This window comes from Pipistrellus hanaki (genome assembly GCF_964339955.1).
Source record: "Pipistrellus hanaki genome assembly, chromosome: 3".
NCBI lineage: Eukaryota > Metazoa > Chordata > Mammalia > Chiroptera > Vespertilionidae > Pipistrellus > Pipistrellus hanaki.
Genome location: NC_140505.1, coordinates 28,735,490 through 28,757,832, shown reverse-complemented (window position 1 = coordinate 28,757,832; position 22,343 = coordinate 28,735,490). Strand labels below are relative to the sequence as shown.

At 36.2% G+C, this 22,343-nt stretch overlaps 1 protein-coding gene across 4 annotated transcripts in view; it reads left to right on the top strand.

The window, feature by feature from the left end:
• The window catches only part of MYO16 (myosin XVI), a 505,283-nt gene that overhangs the window by 301,766 nt on the left and 181,174 nt on the right, over positions 1-22,343 (top strand). For all 4 annotated transcript variants that reach the window (XM_084879972.1, XM_084879970.1, XM_084879971.1 and 1 more), the window contains exon 21: positions 14,542-14,614. In XM_084879972.1, the coding sequence (XP_084736098.1) occupies positions 14,542-14,614 (73 nt within the window). The remainder of the gene's footprint in view (positions 1-14,541; positions 14,615-22,343) is intronic.

Below are 22,343 nucleotides of genomic sequence, written 5' to 3'. Positions count from 1 at the left end.
TTCATCAATTCTGTATAAACTTTCCACAATTTAGTTGCCCTTTTTTTTTTGTCTAGATATTCATTTTCTGTAACAGCTATATAACATTGTGAATCATTAAGACTTTTAAAAATAGGCTATCACACAGTACATTGTATGCTGTACTTCCTTTTTAAATTTCACTTGTGCTTGGATATTTAATTATATCGATACCTCCAGAGCTAATGCATCCTTTCTAACTGCTGCACTAATACCCCTGGATGAAGAAACCAGAATATTCTCAGGTTTCTCTTGTGATGGCACTGAAGCCTCTTGCCATTTTTTCCCTCAATTATGAAGAGTGTTGTATCATCATACATAGCTCCTGAGATACGTGTTTAAAATTTCTCTTGGGTATTTATTAAGTGGCAGAATTTCAGGGAAAGCATTAATTTTCAGTTTCCTAATTATGCATGAAGTTGAACATGGCAATGCAGGTCATGCATCACCCTGCGACATTATTTATCATAGACATTATTTTTCTGCTCCAAGATCATCTTACATTTTTTTTTTCTAAAAAACTTTAGATTTTCAGTATAACAGATATTTATTTGTATTTATATGAAGAATTGAGATGATTTTATATTTTAGTCACATATTCAATTATCTCTACCTCATTTATTAGAAATGCTTTTTCACCCCCTCCTGATTTTTAATCTATTTGGCTGAAACTGTATCAATAATATATTGCTTTAATAAGTAAATTTTTATAAGTTCTTATTTTTATTTGTTTTGAATATATATATATATATAAATTTTATTATCACTTTGACTGAGTCCATGAAATATCCTTTTGGGATTTTGACTAAAAATACACTAACAGATTAATATGCGGAGTGTTGGCCATTTTAGGCTGTTGATTTTTCTCCCCACAAATATCTGCATTTCTACTTATTCTTGTGTTCTTTTATTCATTAAATAATGTTTGTATTCAATTTTTTTACACATACTTATTTAAAAAATTTTTGTGTGCTTGTGCTATTTCTTGCTATGATGAGTGCTAGTTTCCATTACATTTTAATTTATTTATTAGGATACTCAATCTTGAGTTTCATATGTTTATGTTATATACAGAAACCCTGCTGACTTTTCTTATTAGTTCTAAGAATTTTCCTGTGTAATATCTTACTATTTTATGATCATAATTATTTTTCTCTTCATTTTCTCTTTTGTATCTTATTTTTTCCTTCTTATTTTATTGCATTAGCCAGCACTGCCAGTACAATGTTAAAAATTTGTGGTGAGAGTGGATATTCTTGTCTTGTTTCCAAATTGATGTAATGCTGCTAAACATTTGCCATTGTGTTATCTGTTTACTTAGAGTTTCAATAGATAATCTTTATTGAGTATCTTCAACCATGGATATAAATTTTTATCCAATGTTTTCCCTTTATCTACTAAGGTTATTATAATGATTCATTCCTTTCTTTTGCTCAGGTGGCAAATTGTACTGATGTATATTATTTGATGTTGAGTAAGTCTTCATTTATAGTGTCAATCCTATTTGGTCAGAATGTAGCAGATTTAATTTTCTAGCTTTTATTAAGGAAGTTTGCATTTATTTTCATTAGTGAAATGAGTTCTATATTTTTTCTTCTTATATAATCCTTTGCTGTCAGTTTTATATTAAAAAATAAATTGGATAGCTTTTTCTAAAATGATTTGCACTGAATGAAGATGATATGTTCCTTGAATGTCCAGTGAAACTCTCCTTACAATCTTTTGGAGGGTAAGGAGCAGATTGATTTTGAATACTAACTATTTTAAAGTTTATAAGTCAGTCAGGTTATTTTCTGTCATTTATATTTTCTAGAAAATTGTCCGCTTTAAGATTTTAAGTTTATTCATCAAATAAATCAGCATCATTTTCTAATCCTTTAATCTCTCTTCTAGCTGTCCTTTGACCCCTTTTGCATTCTTGGTATTATTTACTTATGCCTTTGCTCCATTCTCGTTGCTAAATCTTATTTGAAACTTACCTATAAGGATTATTTTTAAAAAACACATTTTGTTTTGTTGTCATTTCTCACTTTTATGTTTTTATTAATTTCTGCAGCTTTATTATATCCCTGTTTTGACTTCTTTGAATTTTATTCCTGTTTTCTTCAGACTTCCTGAGTGTAGTGTTTGCTTCAGATTTTCTGATGATTTGGTGGATCCCGAGTCTATAAAGAATCTCCTAAGTACCTGCTTAGTGCATTCCAGACGTTTTCTATGCAGAGCTTCCTTTGTTGTTTAGCTCCAAATATTTTGTTTTTATGTTGTTTCGTAGATAAAATAACAAGCAGCTTGTTAGAAAAATAAATTTGACACACCATATTTTTCTCTCCTAATTCAAAGTTGGGAGTTTCCCCCCATTAAATAATGAGACTTCTTTCATTCTTATGAATATAGTATAAGTGACTTCTATTTCTGCATAGGCTTATTTAAATCATGGTGAACATTGCCATGACAACCAAACTATACAAGTTAGCAAAATAACCGAGACAAAACTTCTTTCTAAATAATTCTCCTTCTGCTTCATTTCCTTACCAAAACACCCATATGCATGATTTCCTAAAGAGCTAAGAACCTTTTCTCTGAAATCATATATTTGTTTTTCATTATTTTGTGAGATTCATTTTTTTCAATCAGAAGTATTCAGAATGATAAACACGATTAGAGATTGACCAAAATGATAATGTGACAAATTGCTTCAAGAATAATATAGCTTTTGAAGGAATATATATATACTAGAGGCCCGGTCCACAAAATTTGTGCACAGAGGTGTGTATCCCTCAGCCCAGCCTGCACCCTCTCCAATCTAGGACCCCTTGGGGGATGTCCGATTGCCCGTTTAGGCACAATCCAGGTTGGATTGGGCCAAAACGGTCAGTCAGACATCCCTCTCACAATCCAGGACTGCAGGTTCCCAACTGCTCACCTGTCTGCCTGCCTGATTGCCCCTAACCGCTTCTACCTGCCAGCCTGATCAACCCCTAACCACTCTCCTGCCATCCTGATTGATGTCTAACTGCTCCCCTGACAGCCTGATTGCCCCTAACTGCCTCCCCTGCAGATCTGGTCATCCCTTACTGTCCTCCCCTGCAGGCCTGGTCCCCCCAAACTGCTGTCCCTGCAGGCCTGGGTCCCCCACAATTGCCCTTCCCTGCATGCCTGGTCACCCCCATTTTCCCTCCTCTGCCAGCCTGGTCACCCCTAACTGCCCTCCCCTGCAGGGTTGATCACTCCCAACTGCCCTCCCTTGCAGGCCTGGTTTCTCCCAACTGCCCTCCCCTGCTGGCCATCTTGTGGCAGCCATCTTGTGTCCACATGGGGGCAGCCATCTTTGACCACATGGGGGAAGCCATCTTTTGTGTTGGAGTGATGGTCAATTTGCATATTACTCTTTTATTAGATAGGATGCTTTTCCCTAAAGTATATGTTTTCAGGTAATGGGATAAAAAGATATTTGTCATATCTATAAGAATATGGCACTTTTAGTATCTAACAGCAGTTGGATTTTCCTTTTTGATAATGACTATTATGTGATTTGCAAATATTATTTAAGAGCCAAATACATTCAACAAAACATGTAAGAAATTTGGTGATTCATAAGGCTAATCAAAACCTTCTAGAATTCTACTTTTCTAGTTCTTTTTTGGGTCAGAAGTGCAGAGGCTAAAGCTTGTATATTTTATACAAAGCAAATAATTCATTGCATTGCTAGTCATGCCTGCTTTCTTGTTTCATTTCTAACTGGGGAAATTCATTTGGCCTCTTTTCAACCCCATGATAACCTGTCCTGCTCAATAGAGTTAACCAAATCTGTATTTATTATGCTCCTCTGTGCCTGTCATTTGGGCATAGTGGCAGTTCTGCCAGAATAAATAATGCTGCAGTGCCACTCAGAAATGAGAGCAGAATGTCCCATTCTGGCTCTCAGTGACCCTGCCTCTCCCTGAAGACAACACCATGAGGAAGGAAATGTCAGAACCACAATTTAAATACTGTTCGCCTTCTTCCAATATCATTTTCTAAATGAGAATGGTGAGCTTTTCAACCGAAGGACACTTTTTTATTTTTTTATTTATTTTTTATTTTTTTCCCCCCAGGCTCTAAGCTTTTAACTTTCCTATCTTTACATACTGTCTTATTGAAAGTACATTTTCCAAGCAAGGCTTCTTTATGTGTGCTGATGTGATAAGTGGTGGAGGTGTAATTATTGTGTTTATCATTTATTGGATTTTACCTAGATATGAGTTATGCTTTTAGCTGGGGATCATCACATTTAATATTGACATTAGCTATGTGGTAGGTCTTATTGCTTCCCTTTTTCAGATAAAGAAACTGGATTTCAGAGAGTTTAAGTAAGTGGTCCAAGTCACACAGCCAGAAAGTGATGGACTTGATGTATGAACCTCAGAATGTCAGATATAATATCTGAGTTTTATGAACCTCAGAATGTCAGATATAATATCTGAGTTTTTCCCCAAAACCTTCTAATCTTGAAGGTAGTCAGAAGAGTGATACAAAAATCATGGTTTTAAAACTAAATTTTAAAAATTTAACCCTTTGAACTATAGATTCCTTTATTCCCAGTGAAATTACTATTTAAAATTTAAAATATCTATGTATAGGCATGTCCCAAAGGACAAAACTATTCTCTCTTCCTGGTATCTGGGCTCCTAGCATCCTGCAAAGTACTTTGCAAAACTAGTTGTAAGTGCATAGTCACTGAAAAGGCAAATGAATTAATCAATGATTAGTTAAAAGCCATTTTTAGAAGAAACAATGGTGGATTGCAAATCCCAATTGTTTATTCTTCTCAAGAGGTCAAGTCTAATTTATCTCCATTTGAGCTGCCCTTGTGACTTGTTCTAGCCCATAGAATATAGCAAACCTGAGAAGGTGTCAGTACGGAGCCCTTGCAGTAATGCTTTCACAGATCCCTGCCATTGCCATGTGCGTAAGAATAGGCCTGCTATCAGAAGATGAGAGACACTTGGTTAGCCAGGGCATTTGGGTGAGGTCGTCCTAGACCTGCCACCCCCAGCCAGGCAACCCAAATTGACAAAATAAATACTTGTTTTTAGCCACTGTGTTTTGGGGTGATTGGTTATCCAGCAACATATACTTGCTACAAGTCACTGATTACTTTAAATGTCATGGCTCCTTCTCTGAACCGTAAATTGTGAGTATGTACATCTGATGGTGATTTCTAGAAGGTGAGCACTTCATTTTACAGGTGATTTGAGAGATGCTGAGATGAACCCCTTCTCAGTATTTTCAAATGCTGTTCCATTGCCTTCTGGGCAGCAAACTCCCCAGCCTTTGGGTGATGAAGTATAGAAGATAGGTTTCACTATATATTTTAATTGAGAGATTGAAATAGTGAACAACTATTTATAGACTTGCCTTTCCATTTCCAAAGCAGTTATTTTAAGTTCTTCCTCAACACCCTTCCTTCCGTTGCCAAAAGTTGACCCAACTGCCTATAACAGTCTTACTGAACTAATCTAACATGAAGAAGAGGCAAAATAGCCCAGCCAGCATGGTTCAGTGGTTGAGTGTCTACCTATGAACCAGAAGGTCATGGTTCAATTCTGAGTCAGGGCACATGCCTGGGTTGTGGGCTTGATCCCCAGTGTGGGGCATGCAGGAGGCAACAGATCAATGATTTTCATTCATCATTGATGTACCTATCTCTCTCTTGCTCTACTTCCTCTCTGAAATCAATAATAGATTAATCAGTCTAGATAAGTCTTTATCACCAGGAAGAGCTAGTTATTCTAGGAATTCTCCTAAATGTCCACTGAGTTGAATGACCCACTCTTAAGGCTCAGCCAGCAGCCCCACAACATTTTCACCATGCTTTATCACAGAAATGCTCCCTCTGCAAATCAGCCTCATGAACTTATACCATAATGGGTAAAACCTGAAGTGGTACTTGGTGACCTGAATTATGCTAGAATTTATCAAATTCAATGGATCTGTAAGTCTTAGAATTGTTACTATCATTATTAGTGGGTGAATTTTAAAGGTTGCAGATCAGATCACACCTGTAAATTCTTATAATCATGACCTAGGTTAGCTCACCATTCTTAGCGGTTCTACCCTAACAAAACCAAGCCCCAGCAAAATACTAGATTCCATTGAAAGTCTAGACTTCTGCCTGGGATGCACCCACTAAACTGAAGCAATTGCTATGGCTGGCTTTCTCTGCCTAGTAGTGCCTACCGTGTTTCCCCGAAAATAAGACATCCTCTGAAAATAAGACCTAGCGCATCTTTGGGAGCAAAAATTAATATAAGACCTTGTCTTATTTTAAGGGAGTAAGCATTCACTCATAGGGGAACTCCCTCTCTAGGAATTAGTCATCACGGCTGAACAATAGAAAACATTGGAAATGAAGAGCTTTGTTTGCTTCCTGAGAACTATTCCCACCAAACCTATTTGGATTACCCACCCCTATTGGGATCCTGGATTTACTCTGCTTTCCAAACCAGATATGCCAGACCCACACCTTTTGAGTCTTCCTACATTTTTTTTAAAAAATATATATATTTTATTGATTTTTTACAGAGAGGAACGGAGGGGGATAGAGAGTCAGAAACATTGACAAGAGAGAAACATCAATCAGCTGCCTCTTGCACACCCTCTATTGGGGATGTGCCCGCAACCAAGGTAAATGCCCTTGACTGGAATTGAACCCGGGACTCTTCAGTCCGCAGGCCGATTGCTCTACCCACTGAGCCAAACCGGTTTTGGAGAGTCTTCCTACATTTTATCTGAACATTTCCTGACTGATCTTGGTCATATACCCCTACTCAAAAAACAAAACAAAACATGAGCTACAAATACACCTTCAGAGTTCACTCTCCTTTAAATCCTCTCCTCTCCTTGATGTGTGTGTATCCTTTAAGGGATCTCTCAAACACACTAGGTCAACCTGGTCCAAGTATTGAATCTTGTGGCTGAGCTTTGTCTGAGGTCATTTACCATGGACACAGACCAGGCATCTTCTGGACATAAGTCTGAACTAACCATTTCCTTGCAAAGACATAAGCTACACAATTCCTGTGTCTTCATACAGGTTTTTATTTTGATAGTTGTCTATTTACTAAAGGTAGTCCAAATGCAATGATACAGACTCCTAATTTAGAGGCATTCTATATAATAAAAGCCTACTATACTAAATGTCCAGTCGTCCAGTTGAACATTCAACCAATCAAAGTATAATATGCTAATGATATGCTAAGGCTGCTCAACTGCTCACTGTGACATGCACTGACCACCATGGAGCAGACAGTCAACTGGTTGATCAATCGCTATGATGTGCCCTGTCCACCAGGGGAGTGGAGCTAAGCCATCATTAGAACATCTCCTGAGGGCTCCCGGACTGTGAGAGGGTGCAGGCCAGGCTGAGGGAATCCCTCACCCCCACCAAGTGCATGAATTTCATGCACTGGGCTTCTAGTATAGATATAACACTACTTGTCATTATATGGTATATGGAATGATATAGATGATATAGTTGGTCATTGACTTTGTGACTGCAAGGATAAACCACAAAAAAACTATAGCTGTGTTGATATCATGCTGTGATTGTCATTTTGTTTTGCTTTTCCCAAAAGCTCTCAGGCATCGTTTGTGCTCTAAAGGAAATCTATCACCTTTCCTTATACCAGCATGCATCAACAATGGGGAACCTCCCTCTAGTTTTTCTCTGTCTCAGTTAGCTGGATAATTGATCAAACACATTAACTTCTCTTTATTTTTGTTGGAGGGACTAAAGTCACTAGACTGAATGCATTCCCAAGAAATGCGACTCTGCTTTCAAAGAGCAGTAGGTAGTTGCCAAAGGAGTCAGTAGACATACGAGGACGATAAATATAAATCCCCAATACAAATGAAAATGGTAATCGTAATTATAGCAGTAAAAATACTGCTATAATTATATTTAACTGCTTGAAGAATGTATTTCTATCTCCTGCTTGACCTCTGGGCCAGTCTATCATCTTGTACGTAATTATCTTCCCTACTGATGTCTTTATATTAATAAAATGGGGCTTGAACCTCTCATATTAGGCAAGGTCAACAGTAAGAAGGGTCACTATTCTACCATCATGTTAGATTCCACAGTACATGCATTTCAGTGTTTCGTATTTAACAGATATTCAACTACTAACCTCTCTATCCCAATGCATAGTCATGATACTAGTGAGCATATTTTATTATTGTTTTATTGAGGGATATCATAGGTGAAGTGCACATATTCTGCACACATTTCAATGGATTTTACATATGCAATGTGACGATGTAACCTCCACACACACTGAGATGTAGAATCTACCTAGCACTCTAGAAGGCTTTGTGCACTGTTTTTATGCCTGGCTTCTTTTGCTCTATGTTATGTGTGTGAAATGTATCTTCAATGCTGAGTGCAGTGGTAGTTCATTCTTATTCTATTCCTGAGCAGTGTCCCTTTGTAAAAACATGTATGGACATACCGCTATAATTTATTCTGCTGTTGATGGACACTTGGGTTGTCTCTAGGTTTTGAATATATAAATAAAGCAGCCATGGATATTCTTGGGCATGTGCTATAGTGGACACACACACTCCTTCTGCTGGATCCATGCCCAGGAGTGGGATTTCTGGGTCATTCAGCAGGCATGTGATTTAGCTTTCGTAGATGAATTCACACCATGTTCCAAATTACAAATTTCAGCTGCCACCAGGCATGTATGAGGGGTTCCAATTACTCCACACCCAATACATATACTTTGTATCTGGATCTACTTTATTGTGATAACCATCCACATTTCGCTCTATTCTTCATAACTGTTATCCCTTTTTATAATGGCAGAATATTTAGTGGAATAGTGATGTAATAATTTACTTAAGTAATCTGCTATTGTTCTGAAATGAGGCTGGTTTTAAACTAGGGATACAAGAGTGCATATACACTAAACATTATTTATGGTTTTAAAAGAGTAAATTGTATGGTAGCTTTATTCCTGTTTCTAAATATATATATGTGTATATAGATGTGTTTGTGTGTGTGTGTGTGTGTGTGTGTGTGTGTGTGTGTATTCAATGCAGCTTATAATAAATAAGGACATATGTTTATTAAAATGATTGATGCTTTTAAGCTGTGACTGTCACTAACTTTTACTGATAAGAAAGGCTCAAGTGATCTTTGTACTCTTACTCTTGGGGAGAATTCCCTTCCTGGTTTATCAGAATTAGACTTGTTCATAGGACCAGCAATTGGAAGCAGCTTTATGTGGTTCTTCATAGGGCTTACATACAAAGGAGCTCATGTTAGACAGCCTGAGTTCACATCTTGGCTCCCTCTATTGCTAACGTGCCCTTAGATAACTTAAAACTTCACTCTGCTCTATCTCAGTATTCTCCTCTGTAAAATGGGGTGTCACTGAACTTATCTCCCAGGGCAGTTTTTAAGGCTAAATGAAGTAAAAGGTGCTTGGTACACATTAGCTCTAGTGTCCATCGCCATCCCAGGATTTTCTCATATATCCAGGCTAATTACCTGCACATTTCATCTCAAGTGCTTTCCAAATTTTACTTACTAACTTCCTTTCTTGATGCAGAATAAGTACAATGAAAGGCTGTGTCTAGGAATGATGTTGGAATGCACAGTATCACGAAGGATTGAAAGAGGCAGATGGTTGCTTTGGTCAACACTTCTACCCCATCACCCAGCTTCTAGATCAGCTTGTCAGCAAGTACAGCCTCTTTCCTTACTTTCATACATGTGTTCAGAAAATTGTAAGCCTCAGGTACTTTCTTTAGTCAAAGAATAAAAGAAAGTAACTCCCAAAAGGATGCAATTCTGTAGTTCCTCCCAGAGGTTGGATAAATCCCTGGGAGAGCTGCTGTAGAATGGGCAGAATTAGCCTCCACAATGAATGTACCTTATTAATTAAAAATATAACATATTAACTAAATTCTTCAGCATATTTGTAGCAGTTAGTGAATGCCATAGCATACCCTAACATCCCCAAGGGCTTTGCACTGCTAACCTCTGTGTAAGTTCTCTGATCCCCAGGGTGGTGTGTCTGGACAGCCAGGTTGCTCAACTTGGAATGCTTTCATATTTCATTCTGACCCTGTCTGGGATCTGACAGGTCACTGATCAGTTGAAGAAGCTGATTAAACTCTAGCTTAATCTCAGGGCTTTATGTAAAGCAGGATTCAGCTATTTCCTAAAATGACTACAAACTTAGGTAACTCTCCAGTTAATTTCCTTGCCTTGGATGTTTGCAGTCAAAATCTGACTTGCCCAAACCATCAGATCTCTCTGCCCAAATAAAACAAGCTCATCCCTGTTTTAATTCAGACCTCACCCCCTTCTAATACTCACGCATGGAAAACAACAATAAAACCAGAAAGATGCCTTGTCACTCAATATTTTTTGTCTGATATAAAAGGTGTTGTGCTTTATTAATAAGTTAATGCAAGTGAGACAATTCTGTTAACCATCAGGAATGCCCTCGGAGAATTCTAAGGGAGAATTTGAACTAAAACAGACCATCTCATTAATATGTTAATTTTGCCTATAGGGTTGAATCCTGGTTGATCAGATGACCTTTGTCTGCTCCTCCTTGCTAGAAATTGGATGTTGAATTAAATGCCTGTGTAATATGAGTCAAGATATCAATAAGAGAAATGACAGTAATGCTGACTGCTACATAGTATGGGCACTTGCCTGGCTGCAAATTCTTGTCACCCTCCTGCCAAGGTTGCTATTACAAAAACAGACACATATTTCATTCAATCATAAATGATGAAATAGATTTTTGAAAAAAAAATGAACACATTATGTCTGTCAGTAGTTGCAAAAGTAACCCTTAGAATGCATTAAACCTGCATTTAATTTTCCTCCTGAAAATGATCTTTCCTTCCTTAGCTTCATTTTTTATAATAGTATTTTAATTTTGTAACTAAATGTAATTTAGAATGCAGTATCTATGAAATCTGGAAAAAAATCATTAAAAAGGAGTGCTCTTTAAACTAAGTTTATGCTGGTCTCAAGTACTAATAACTTACTTCCCTGATCTGAACCAGAATCTTTTAACATATTTTTCTCCCTCACATACCTGCATGGCCTCAGCATCCTTCTTCTGCTTGCCAACAGGAAGTCTTTATCCTTATGAGAAGGAAAATGACATATGCAGTGACATTGTGTCACCAGTAGGTTTGCCCTTTACTCTAACTCCTATCAACATTATGTGCTGTAACTGTAGGGCCACTGCAGCCAAGGGCAGCTGGGAACCAGACAGGGAAGTCACACATGAGATCCTGATAGAGGTTGGCTGGAAGCATCCATACTAGCGACTAGCATGAGAAGGCAGCCCTGCTCTTTTTCTCTGAATCTTAGCGTCCTTGTTGCACCTGCAACTGGACAAGCAGACACCTCCTGTGCTACACTCGTTTCTTTCTGTCCCTTCAGGCCATTGCTGTTCACATTTCACTGAATACCCAGCATGCATTGTATCATATATTTTCTTAAGTAAAGTTAATGATAAAGAGCATTATAATGCCTAATATATTATAGAACATTTACAATTTTAATAAATCAGCTCTAGGTATACTGTTTAAGACATTTACTATTAACTTTTTCTGTGTTATTAACTTTTTTTTAACATGGTTGAAATTATAGTACGAGTTACTGTAAATATACAAAAGGTATAAATTTTGTTCCACTGTTAGTTTTTAGCTCATTGTTCAAGAACATTTACCATGCATTTAGTGTCTTTATAGACATCAATTGAATATTTACTGCTTATAAAAATAATATTGTTTCACTATAGAAACCTTAGTAAATTCAGAACAGTAAAAAAATAAATAAAACGATCTCTATTTCTTCATCATAACCTACTTGCATGTTTTTCTAGATCTTCTGAAGATATGATTGGGTTATTCTTTATACAGAGCTTATTTGTTGCTTTCTATAAACTTGAGAGTTTTACTTAATTAATTCATCATAGGATGCATGCCATCTAATTAATTGTGTCTTTAGTATGGGGTATTATTATTTCTTTTTGTTTTAGCTGCTGTAATTAAGATAACAATGAACATTCTTGATCATAGCACTTAATTACATTTCTGGTAATTGTGTTACTATGGGTTCCTATATATGAAAGTATTGGTTCAAATGAAATTATCATTTCAAAGCTCTATACCATATAACTTAATTGTTTTTTTTAAGAAGTCTCTACCAAGTTAAATTTCTAACAAAATTATGAGACTTTATCATCCTAATTTTAAAAATATTATTTGTTTTGCAATTTTAATGAGATTGACATTTTTGATATGTCTGTTAGCCATTTATAATTCTTCTATTAGCCACTCTCTTAATTTTTATAGCAAGTTGAAACAACTGATTTAAACAATTGATTTAAAAAAAAAACAATTTCCAGTTATTGGAGGTACAATTATATTAGCTATTTTCTTAGAACTTTATTTGCATCTCCTCCAATTGTTACAACAGTCTAGCTAGACACATATTACTGGTTATCTTAGTTTTATAGATGATGAAACTGCAGCACAGAAAATTTAAGTAACTTGCCAAAGTTACCTAACTAAAAAATGTTTGAACTAGGATTCCTACCCAAAAGACAACAACATCCAAGCCTGACAAGCTTCATTACTAAGCTCTTGCAAGAGAGACAGTGCAACTCATAACATGGAAAATATACAACACACACACACACACACACACACACGACCCAAAACAAAGCAACACATTAGCCCAAACCTCCACATCATTGTTACCACTGAGTATACATCACTCCCCGCCCAGCTCCATCCACATTCTAAAGAGGGTAGCATGGAAAGGAGCATGGTTGGAGATTATCTCTGACTGGACACACATGCCGATAGATTGAGAAACACATCTATGAAAATGAATGACACAATGCATTTTAAAATAGTACCTCTAACAGAATTTTATTTTATATTATTTATGCTGCAATTTTTTTTTGCATTTATATAATCATACTTTCGAACATTTTCCCTTGATTTTTCCCAGAATGGAAAGAAAAGCAAAATCAAATTTATTTTTTTCTTTGTACATTTATAATTTTTTGTTCTAACATTTAATTATCTAACCATGTACAATTTATTTGGGCATACTGGGTGAGGTAAAAACTAAAAACTAAATCTAAATCCATTACCTAGAGGCATCCATTGAGTGACTCTTTCCCCCACCCCCCATTGCCATATATTCTTTGTCATGTGAAGTCTGTATTAAGAGCTTTGAAAATGCTTTCCCTCCTACATCTGAAGTTCATCTTTGTACCATTGACCATAAAACATCTTAGAAGCAGGATATCATACAATCAATACCCTAACTTTTTTTTTTTTTAAAAAGGTCATTTAAGTGACATAGACCCTAAAGGATTATGATTATGCTCTGATTGTGAAAACAAAACCCAGATAGAAAAAGAGTCCATTGCCAATGTGGTTTTGTAGTTTGGACAAATCAAGTGGAGAGAATACAACCACCAAAGTCTGCATGGGCAAGAGTGGTGGTATTGAATGACAGGCACCCTAGTGATGATGGGATATCACACCCAATGGCAGAGAAGGAGGAGAGCAGTGGTCCTAGTGCTCTGGACCAAGGATGTGGAAGGGATGGGGGTGGGAGTGCCCTCCTGGCCATCAGCATTCCAGAATCATCATCCATCATCATCCATCACCGGGGGCTTTCTTTGCAAGGAGAATCCTCATGCGCACTCCTTCATCTTGCCACCACACTCCTCACAGAAGGCAGGTTGTCAGGGCTGCTGTCACCAGCCAGGTTTTCTTCCTTCTTTCCTCACTCTCTATGAGGGTTCCCACATCTGTGATTTGAACCTTCCAAGACTGTTGCAAATTCCAGTATAGTTTATACTGGCGGAAAAAAAAAGTACCACAAGGTACTTAATTGATTTCTTTCAATTTTATGACCAAATTGCATGTTCTTTCTTTTTCTACTTTATTCGTAAAAAATTCCTTTAGGAAGATCATAATATAAATCTTGAAGAGGCTGAATTTAATCTATCAAAGAATAAGCTCGTGGCTTATCATTTACCTCATATGTACACATGTACATATCACACATGTACCTATGTGTGATGAAGAAATTGCTTGATTCCTGCTTGTGTAACCTAACAAGAGAGCCACATAACAGGTGGGCACAAATTCTTTTAGAGAAAGGAAGTCTAGAGAAGACACAGAACTGCTTCAGAAAAGCAAATATTAAGCCACTTCATGTATTTTTGTATTTTAAACTTAGAAATCAATTTTTAAAATGTTCTCTGTTTGAATCAAGGATTAAAATAGAACTTTCCCCTCTAATTTTCAGAGTTTTCTTTGAACTCTTAGGTAATTAGTTGCATGCTGATACTTTAAATTAGCAGGGGTATGTATGCTAAGTGGCCAGATTTCTTTGTTCTGAAGTCACAACAGGCAGGGGGTCCTGGGCAAGCTTGAGGTATGCCTTATTCACTGTTTTGTTGTTCATTTCAGTATGCAGACTTTGGAGATCGGAATATTGGACATCTTTGGTTTTGAAGAATTTCAAAAGAATGAATTTGAACAAGTAAGTGTTTGTTTTTTGAAATTTGATAAACTTTAGAATGTTCCCCCCCCTCTAATCACTTAGCTGTTTTTAATGCATTAGAGACTATTTGCATAATTGCTTTCAAATACATAATTAAAAGAAGTATTTGCCATTCTATTTTAAAATTAATATCCCCACTTTGTTGACAGTTTATTTTTTTTTATGTGATCGTGTAAGCAACTGGCATAATCTTATTTTTGAAACACAGGCACTTGTTTTGAAAGACAATGCTTGATGAAGCGCTGAGTTGTGCTTGTGCTGTTTCAAGTAGGTCAGAGAGACAGACGGAGGGCATCTGTATTTGAAATCAGGGCAAAGATATTCAGAAAGCTTGGCCAAAATTCAGAATGGAAATACTCTCTTATGCTAAATGCTGTTATTTGTAGATTCATCATCACGTGACATGCATACATATGACTATGGCAAACTCATAGAAATAGATTAAAGAGGCATTGATTTACAATTTAGGGCACCTTGAAAGGCACTAATTTGTTTCATTTCTTAACAGTAACCAGATGAATAGTTTGATCAAATTAAGTGTATCTAAAAATTAAGTGTTAAAGAAGAGGGTAGAAATAGAATCTGCCTTACCAGACAGAGTAAGAAAAATAAACCTGTAAAAAGATACAAGTGGAAAGGCAGAAAACCAAGCTACACACAAAGAATTACAACTCCCCAGTGTTTAGGGAGAACTGTTAATAATTGCACAACTTGTCCAGCTGTCCTTTAGACTAGATGATGCGGTGGTAAAGGACACTGGGCAAGGAATTAAATAGAATGAGTTTGAAACCTAGTTCTCTGACTTCTACTAGCAAAGCTTCTGGGCTGAGATGAAGGGTCTATAATGAGTTTGGGTTTCCTATTCTGTAAATTTAGGATTATACTAGAATTACACAATTGTGAGATTAAACAAGATTACTGTTATAGAGATTCTAATGTTTTCAGGCTCACTGTACCTGTTCAAGAAATAGTGGATAGCTACTCTTACTGTTGTAAATGGGAACACCCGAAAAACTTTTAAAATTCAGCTGTTTTTTTTTTTTCTCCTAAGAAGATGATAGAGCTTCCTGTGAGTTCATCCTAAATCATACCTGCTTACTTAATCCAGGGTGAATCATCTTGAATTATGTTTTTTAGAAAACATTCCAAAAAACCTAGAATGAAGTAAGCTCTAGACTAGGGGTGTCGACTCAATCAGAGAAGGAGCCAAAATCTAAAATCCAGCCTAAATCGCGGGCCGAATGGTTTACTGAACAGTCATAAACTGACAATGTCATAAACTGACAGCGGAGTGCAGTGATGACAGCGCGGTGCGGGCCACATTGCAAGGCCTGGCGGGCTGGATTTGGCCCGCGGGCCTTGTGTTTGACACATGTGCTCTAGACCATAGATATTTTCATCTTTTCTTACTTTATATCCAGGGATTCACAAGAAAAGCTGAACTTCATGGTTGTGCTTATTTATTGCTTTTTATAAGAAAAACAGTGAGTAATAAGGAAGAGAGTAGCTAAGAGCATGATCAGTAGTATGCCAATATGGGATGTACTTCTCAGTGAAGTGTTTGAATGGTAACTGGGAGCCATATGTATTCCTCAGATTTAAACCTTAGAAAACTTACACACTTTCATGTCTGTGATAAGACTCACTGGATTCTCCATCACATGCTAGCATGTAGAAGTCACAGGTGAAATGATGTCAAGGCCTCTACTAGGGGCCATGCTCTCAGTGCTCTGCTTCACACCCCAACACAGTCATCTATCAAGACTGTGCTAGTAACTGATATGTACAAAACATGTATGTTATTTTCTTACAAAAACATTTTATTTCACTGACAATTATGTATATCCAGTATTATTCTTTCATTCTGGTACATATTTGAGTAATATGTTTTAAAATAGATTCACAGCCTGAGATTTTTATATAGCAAGGAATGACATTTTTTCCCAAATCCTAAGGATGAATCACTATTAAAAACGAAAAGGTAGTTTTATGGATAAAATTGAAGACCAATTCTCAGACAAATTAATATTTTAAAAATATAGGTAGCTTTTTCTTAGCAGGTGTGCTTCGTTATTATATACAATAGTAACTAGAAGCCACGTAGAAGAATAAAATCATTTTCTTATTGATGAATCCCAAGCCATTTACAGTGGACTTAGCAAATTCCTAAATTTTCCTGGGAACTTTTTAAAGGCTATTGATTGGAATGATACATTCTAGATTCTTGAGTTACTAATAAATTGTGAACTTCCTTATTTTTTTTATTCCATTTGGAAACCTTCATATAAATGCTTAATAAACTAATATTATATTCAGACTCAAACCCATACAAATATTATTGCCTTTATAAATGTTTAGTTTTATTCAGTTTTGAGCTTTTGACCCATCTCTTAGATGTTCTACAGGGTTGAAGTTGTATTTGATGTAGCATTTTGTATATACTAGAAGTTTAACAACTATGTTCTGAATTGAAATTTTACATATAAACTCATGAAAAATACCTTCACATTGTATTTCCTACTTGTTTACCTTGCTAAAGAATAAATGTATGTTTATTGCACAATCTCGACAATTGTTCCTCCATAAGAAACTTAGATGTTTAGCAAAGGGACAAATTGGATGAGATATAAGAAGCACATTAAAACATCAGCATCTCCAACCTTGGTATCCCCGAGTAGCTCTAAAACAGTGATTCCCAACCTTTTTTGTCCATGCCCCACCTAAGCATCTCTAAAACCTTGATGCCCCACTCTATGACATATATAATTCTTACTATTCAAAAAGTGAACTCCTATTCATGTGGAGGAAGCCTAAAAGGCCACTAATTTGGTCTAAACAAGCTTCCAAAGAACATGACATCCATGAAAGAGAAACATAAAAGAACCAAAGGAGAATTGAAATACTGAGGAAGAAATAACTAAGGAATTGTTAAAAAATAATAATATGAAGTAATATCACAAAATAGCAAATAAAGTTTCAAAACCTATAATAGAGAACTGAAATCCATAAATATGTCACAATATATAGTTGCATACTGTATCCGAGGCCTTTAGAACTATAAGGAATGGAAAATATTCCCTGTTAATAACTCATTCTTGAATTGGTCCCCCTTAAAATTCAAATAGCCCCCCTTGTTGCAAACCACTGCTCTAAAAGATTAAATGGACATTGTGATCCTTTAGATAACAATTTGTTTCAGCTCATAGGAAGTGTTAATTCCATTTTCTTTGACTCTTAATAAATAACTTTTACTTCAAGTTATTTCATATCCTATCTAATAAAGAGGGAATATTCTAATTGACCATTACACTCTCACAAAGATGGTGACACCCACAGCCAATGAGGGGGGATATGCTAATTGACTGTCACACCCTCAAAGATGGTGGTGCCCACAGCCACAAGATGGCAGCACTCAGTTCCCTCAGCCCCATTGGGGCCGGCAGCCACTCTGCATGCTTGCTTCCAGAGTCCCCAGTCCTCCGGCCCCCCAGCTGCCCAGGCTGTGCAGGCAAGCCTCTAGTATAATAATAAATACCATATTTACAGTAACAAACACCATATCTATCAGCATTAGTCTGATGATTCAGTGGAGAAGGGCATTCTAAAAATTGAGTCCTGAAGTACCTAAGTAGCTATGGAGAGGCTCTGCATGTATTACCTTGCTGAAGTAATTACATTATTATCAGCTTACTTCGTGTTAGATAATACCTAAATTTTATAAATTCTCTTTTATTATGTGAAGTTGATCTCTAGTACTGTAAGGATATATCCTAAGTCATTCAAAGGAAAGCCTCTCCAGTTGACTCTTCAGCATTATGCAGTGAATTCCAAGCTTATAATGCTTGATAAGTACAAAGATGATAAAAAAGAAAAGGGTACCTTCTTTTTTTTTCTATGTCCTTGTTAATATTGTATATACCATATCAGGCCAGTTCTGAAAATATATAAATTGAAATATGCAGCTTCATATATTCTCCTCTCACTACTAGTTTTTGCACTATTTCTTTATATTTTATGTTATTTGATATCTATACACATTGCAATGCCAGTGTTGTTAGAAAAGAGAAGACAATTCAAGGCAAAAATTAGAAATGTATGGTAAAAATATTTCTACTTCCAGAGATGATTATATATTAAGAAAATGAATGAATAAAAACAATGAGAGAACTTGTTAAAGTAGCAAGTTGTAAAATCTGCATGTAAAACCAATGACTTTTATATATTTTTTAAAACAACTTTTTTAGAAGACAGCATGGAAGAAAACATTGTTAAAAATGAGTAAATAGCCTTAAGTGAGGGAATCTGTAAAATGCTCCAGAAAGTCACATAATTACACTTAAACAAAGACACACTTGCATTTTTAGAGAGAAAGGCTTAATATTATAAAGATGCTGATTCTCTCTAGATTAATTCATAAATATAACTTGATGCAGTCCCACTACAAATAAATGAAGAACGGATGACAGAATCGGAGCAATTCAATTTTGCAGCTCCTACTAAGTAATAAAGCTAGGCAATGAGTATCAATCATTACTAACATTACCAAAAGAGTGACAACAAACACAATATGTTTGTCAAGTGTTCTTGCCAAAAAGAAAAGCAAAGGGAGGAAGGAAGTGAGGAAGGAAAGAAGGAAGGAAGGAAGGAAGGAAGGAAGAAAAAAGGAGAAATTCTGAATATAATGAAATTTCGTGAGCTAACTCCTAATTAACAGAAACACAGGACAACATAACACGTAAAAACAAGGGAGTGCACTCTGCAAAATTCAGAATGTTGGAAACTGTGCAGAACAAATGGCATAATTTCTTCAACATATAAAATACAAGAGTATTATATATATATATATATATATATATATATATATATATATATATATATACTAATTAATGAGCAAATCAGTTAATGAATTGTGTATGCTCTGTTCCTTCATCTATCTCAATGTGTTCAGCCATGTGTACATATTAAAATCACCTGGAAAGCTTTTAACATATATCAATGCCTGGACCCCACTCTGATTTAATTGGTTTAGGGTCAGGTGGGGACATCGGCCTTTTTAAAAAAAGCCACCAGCTAATTCCAGTGTGCACTAAGATTGCAAATCACTGTCTAACGCCTGGGGCTCTGCCTTTAACTGGAGTCAACTTTAATTAATCTCCTACTTTAATTCCATGATGTATATGTCATGCTCCATTATATTTTTGCTTCCAATATATTTCACTGAGTAATAAAGGGAGAACAGTTGGTAAAAATTTACTCAAGAAATTAAGTTTGTCATTAATACAAATGATAGGCCATCTGGATAAGCAATAATGTTCTGTTACCAAAACGTGTTTTCAAAGGGTGCGTAATTTTTATTATTAAACCCGTTAGCAACAGCACTTTATGTACAAAGTGCATGCTAATTAAGCAGTACTTAATAACTGTTCATTCTCATCTATGAATCCTCACCTTTCACCCACATTCAAATCCACTGTAATACCTGGAAATCTAAAGAAACCCAAACACAATTCTGTTGGATAGAGTTAAAAAGTAAAGTGAATGATTGTTTTTGCACCAAAGTCTATAATATTCCCAATTATTGATGCATATTTATGCTTCTAATACACAAACTAATTTTCCTATAAAAATCTTTCTATGCTTCTGTTTAACATATGCCTACACACATACATGCAACACAGTTCCGTGAAGATAAATCAGGAATAAAGAGGTTCTTGCCTTGATTTTAGCTACCATTTGTTTGGTGGGATACATTCTTCTAATTTTCAATTTGGTATCTGACATAGGATGCTCTGTTTGTATTGGTTCAAACAGTGAGTGCTTTCAACAGTTTAGAATAGGGAAAGGCAAATTGGGTTAAAGAAATATTAATCTACACATTACTTCACAGCGAGTTTGAAAACATTCTGTCCTGAACTGCATGTGCACCAGTGATTCCCTTTACCACCCAGCGTCACTCTCCTCTGTGAGAAACACAAATGCGTGTTCCCTTCCGGAAAGCACCACTGTAATTAAAGCTACGAGTCAAAAATCACTCCACAGGCCGCTCAGCTTTACACAGCGAGCTGGACTGTTACCTGGGGGATTTTAATAAATTACTTTTTTTTCCTTCTCCCAGAATAAAAAGAACATGATGTACAATAAACGGTTCAGATATATTGTAAGGATCAGCCTATGACACGAAGTAACACAGGATGCTGCAGCTTCAAAATTATTAGAAGCTCAGTAGAGAAAGCTTTTATGTTTTAAGAATCATTTTGACCAGGAGAGAAACAACCCGAGTTGCTTTATTCAAAAGCACAGTCCAAAGCCCTTTCTCACAGGCAGAAAAAGTGGTCAGATTGCTTTATACCTCCCGTGGGGGTAGGAGGAGCATGAGTTGAAAAGTAAAAAGAGGAGTGGAATTTTGATTTCTTCCAGTTCTTCCTAATTTGGCCTGGCTTTGTTCATATTTCATACTTGGTATCATCATTTTGATTAAAACAGCAGATCAATTCAGTAGAGCCACAATTCAGTTTAATAAAATATAGTAAGTGAAAATAATTAAATGCCTTGTTTTTATTATAAAAATGCTCAACTCAATCAAAACACTACCCTCGGCATACATACAGAGATGGTCAGCTGTTTGACAGTCAAGAGCAAGAGTATTCCCACCAAGAGTGCACAGGGTTCCCATTTCTCCACATCCTCGCCAACACTTGTTTGTTGATTTATTTATGTATACATAGCCTTTTAACAATTTTGATTGTATTTATTGGGGTGACTTTGGTTAGTAAAATTATACAGGTTTCTGGTATAAAATTCATAAATCATCTGGGTACTGTATTGGGTGTTCACCACCCCAAGTTGATAGTAATTTCAATAAAAATAAATGTAGCCAAAACCGGTTTGGCTCAGTGGATAGAGTGTCGGCCTGTAAACTGAAAGGTCCCGGGTTGTATTCGGGTCAAGGGCATATACCTTGGTTGAGGGCACATCCGCAGTAGGGAGTGTGCAAGAGGCAGCTGATTGATGATTCTCTCCCATCGATGTTTCTAACTATCTCTCTCTCTTCCTCTCTGTAAAAAATCAATTATATATATATATATATATATATATATATATATATATATACACAATATATATATATACATACATACATATATATGTATGTATATACATATGTATAGATGTATGTGTATATATGGAATAAATGTAGTTCTTATCACTGTCGTGGAGGTGTACTTGACATTGTAGTTTCTTGATTACTAGTGAGCTTAACCTTTTGTGTGCAATGGCCATTTGTATTTCTTTGCTAGTGAATCACCTGTCACATGTTTGTTGATTTATGGATGATAGAAATTCTACAGGTGTAAGGTGATATTATGGCTTTTATTTTTATTCTTTCCATCACCATTTATCCTCTCTATGCCCTCTTCCACCTCCACCCACTACCACCCCCCGAAATCACCACACTATTGACCAGCTCCATGAGTTCTTCCTTTTTTTTCTTTTAACCCATTCCCTCCACTGCCCCTCAACACTCTACTGCACACACACCAGAGTCCGTCTCTATTTTGTTAGTAGTTCAGTTTGTTCATTAAATTCCACATATGAGTGAAATCGTATTGTACTTGTTTTTCTCTGACTGGGTGACTTCACTTCCATTTCTCTGATGATTAGTGATGTTGAGCATTTTTTCATATGACCCTTGGCCATCTGTATATCCTCT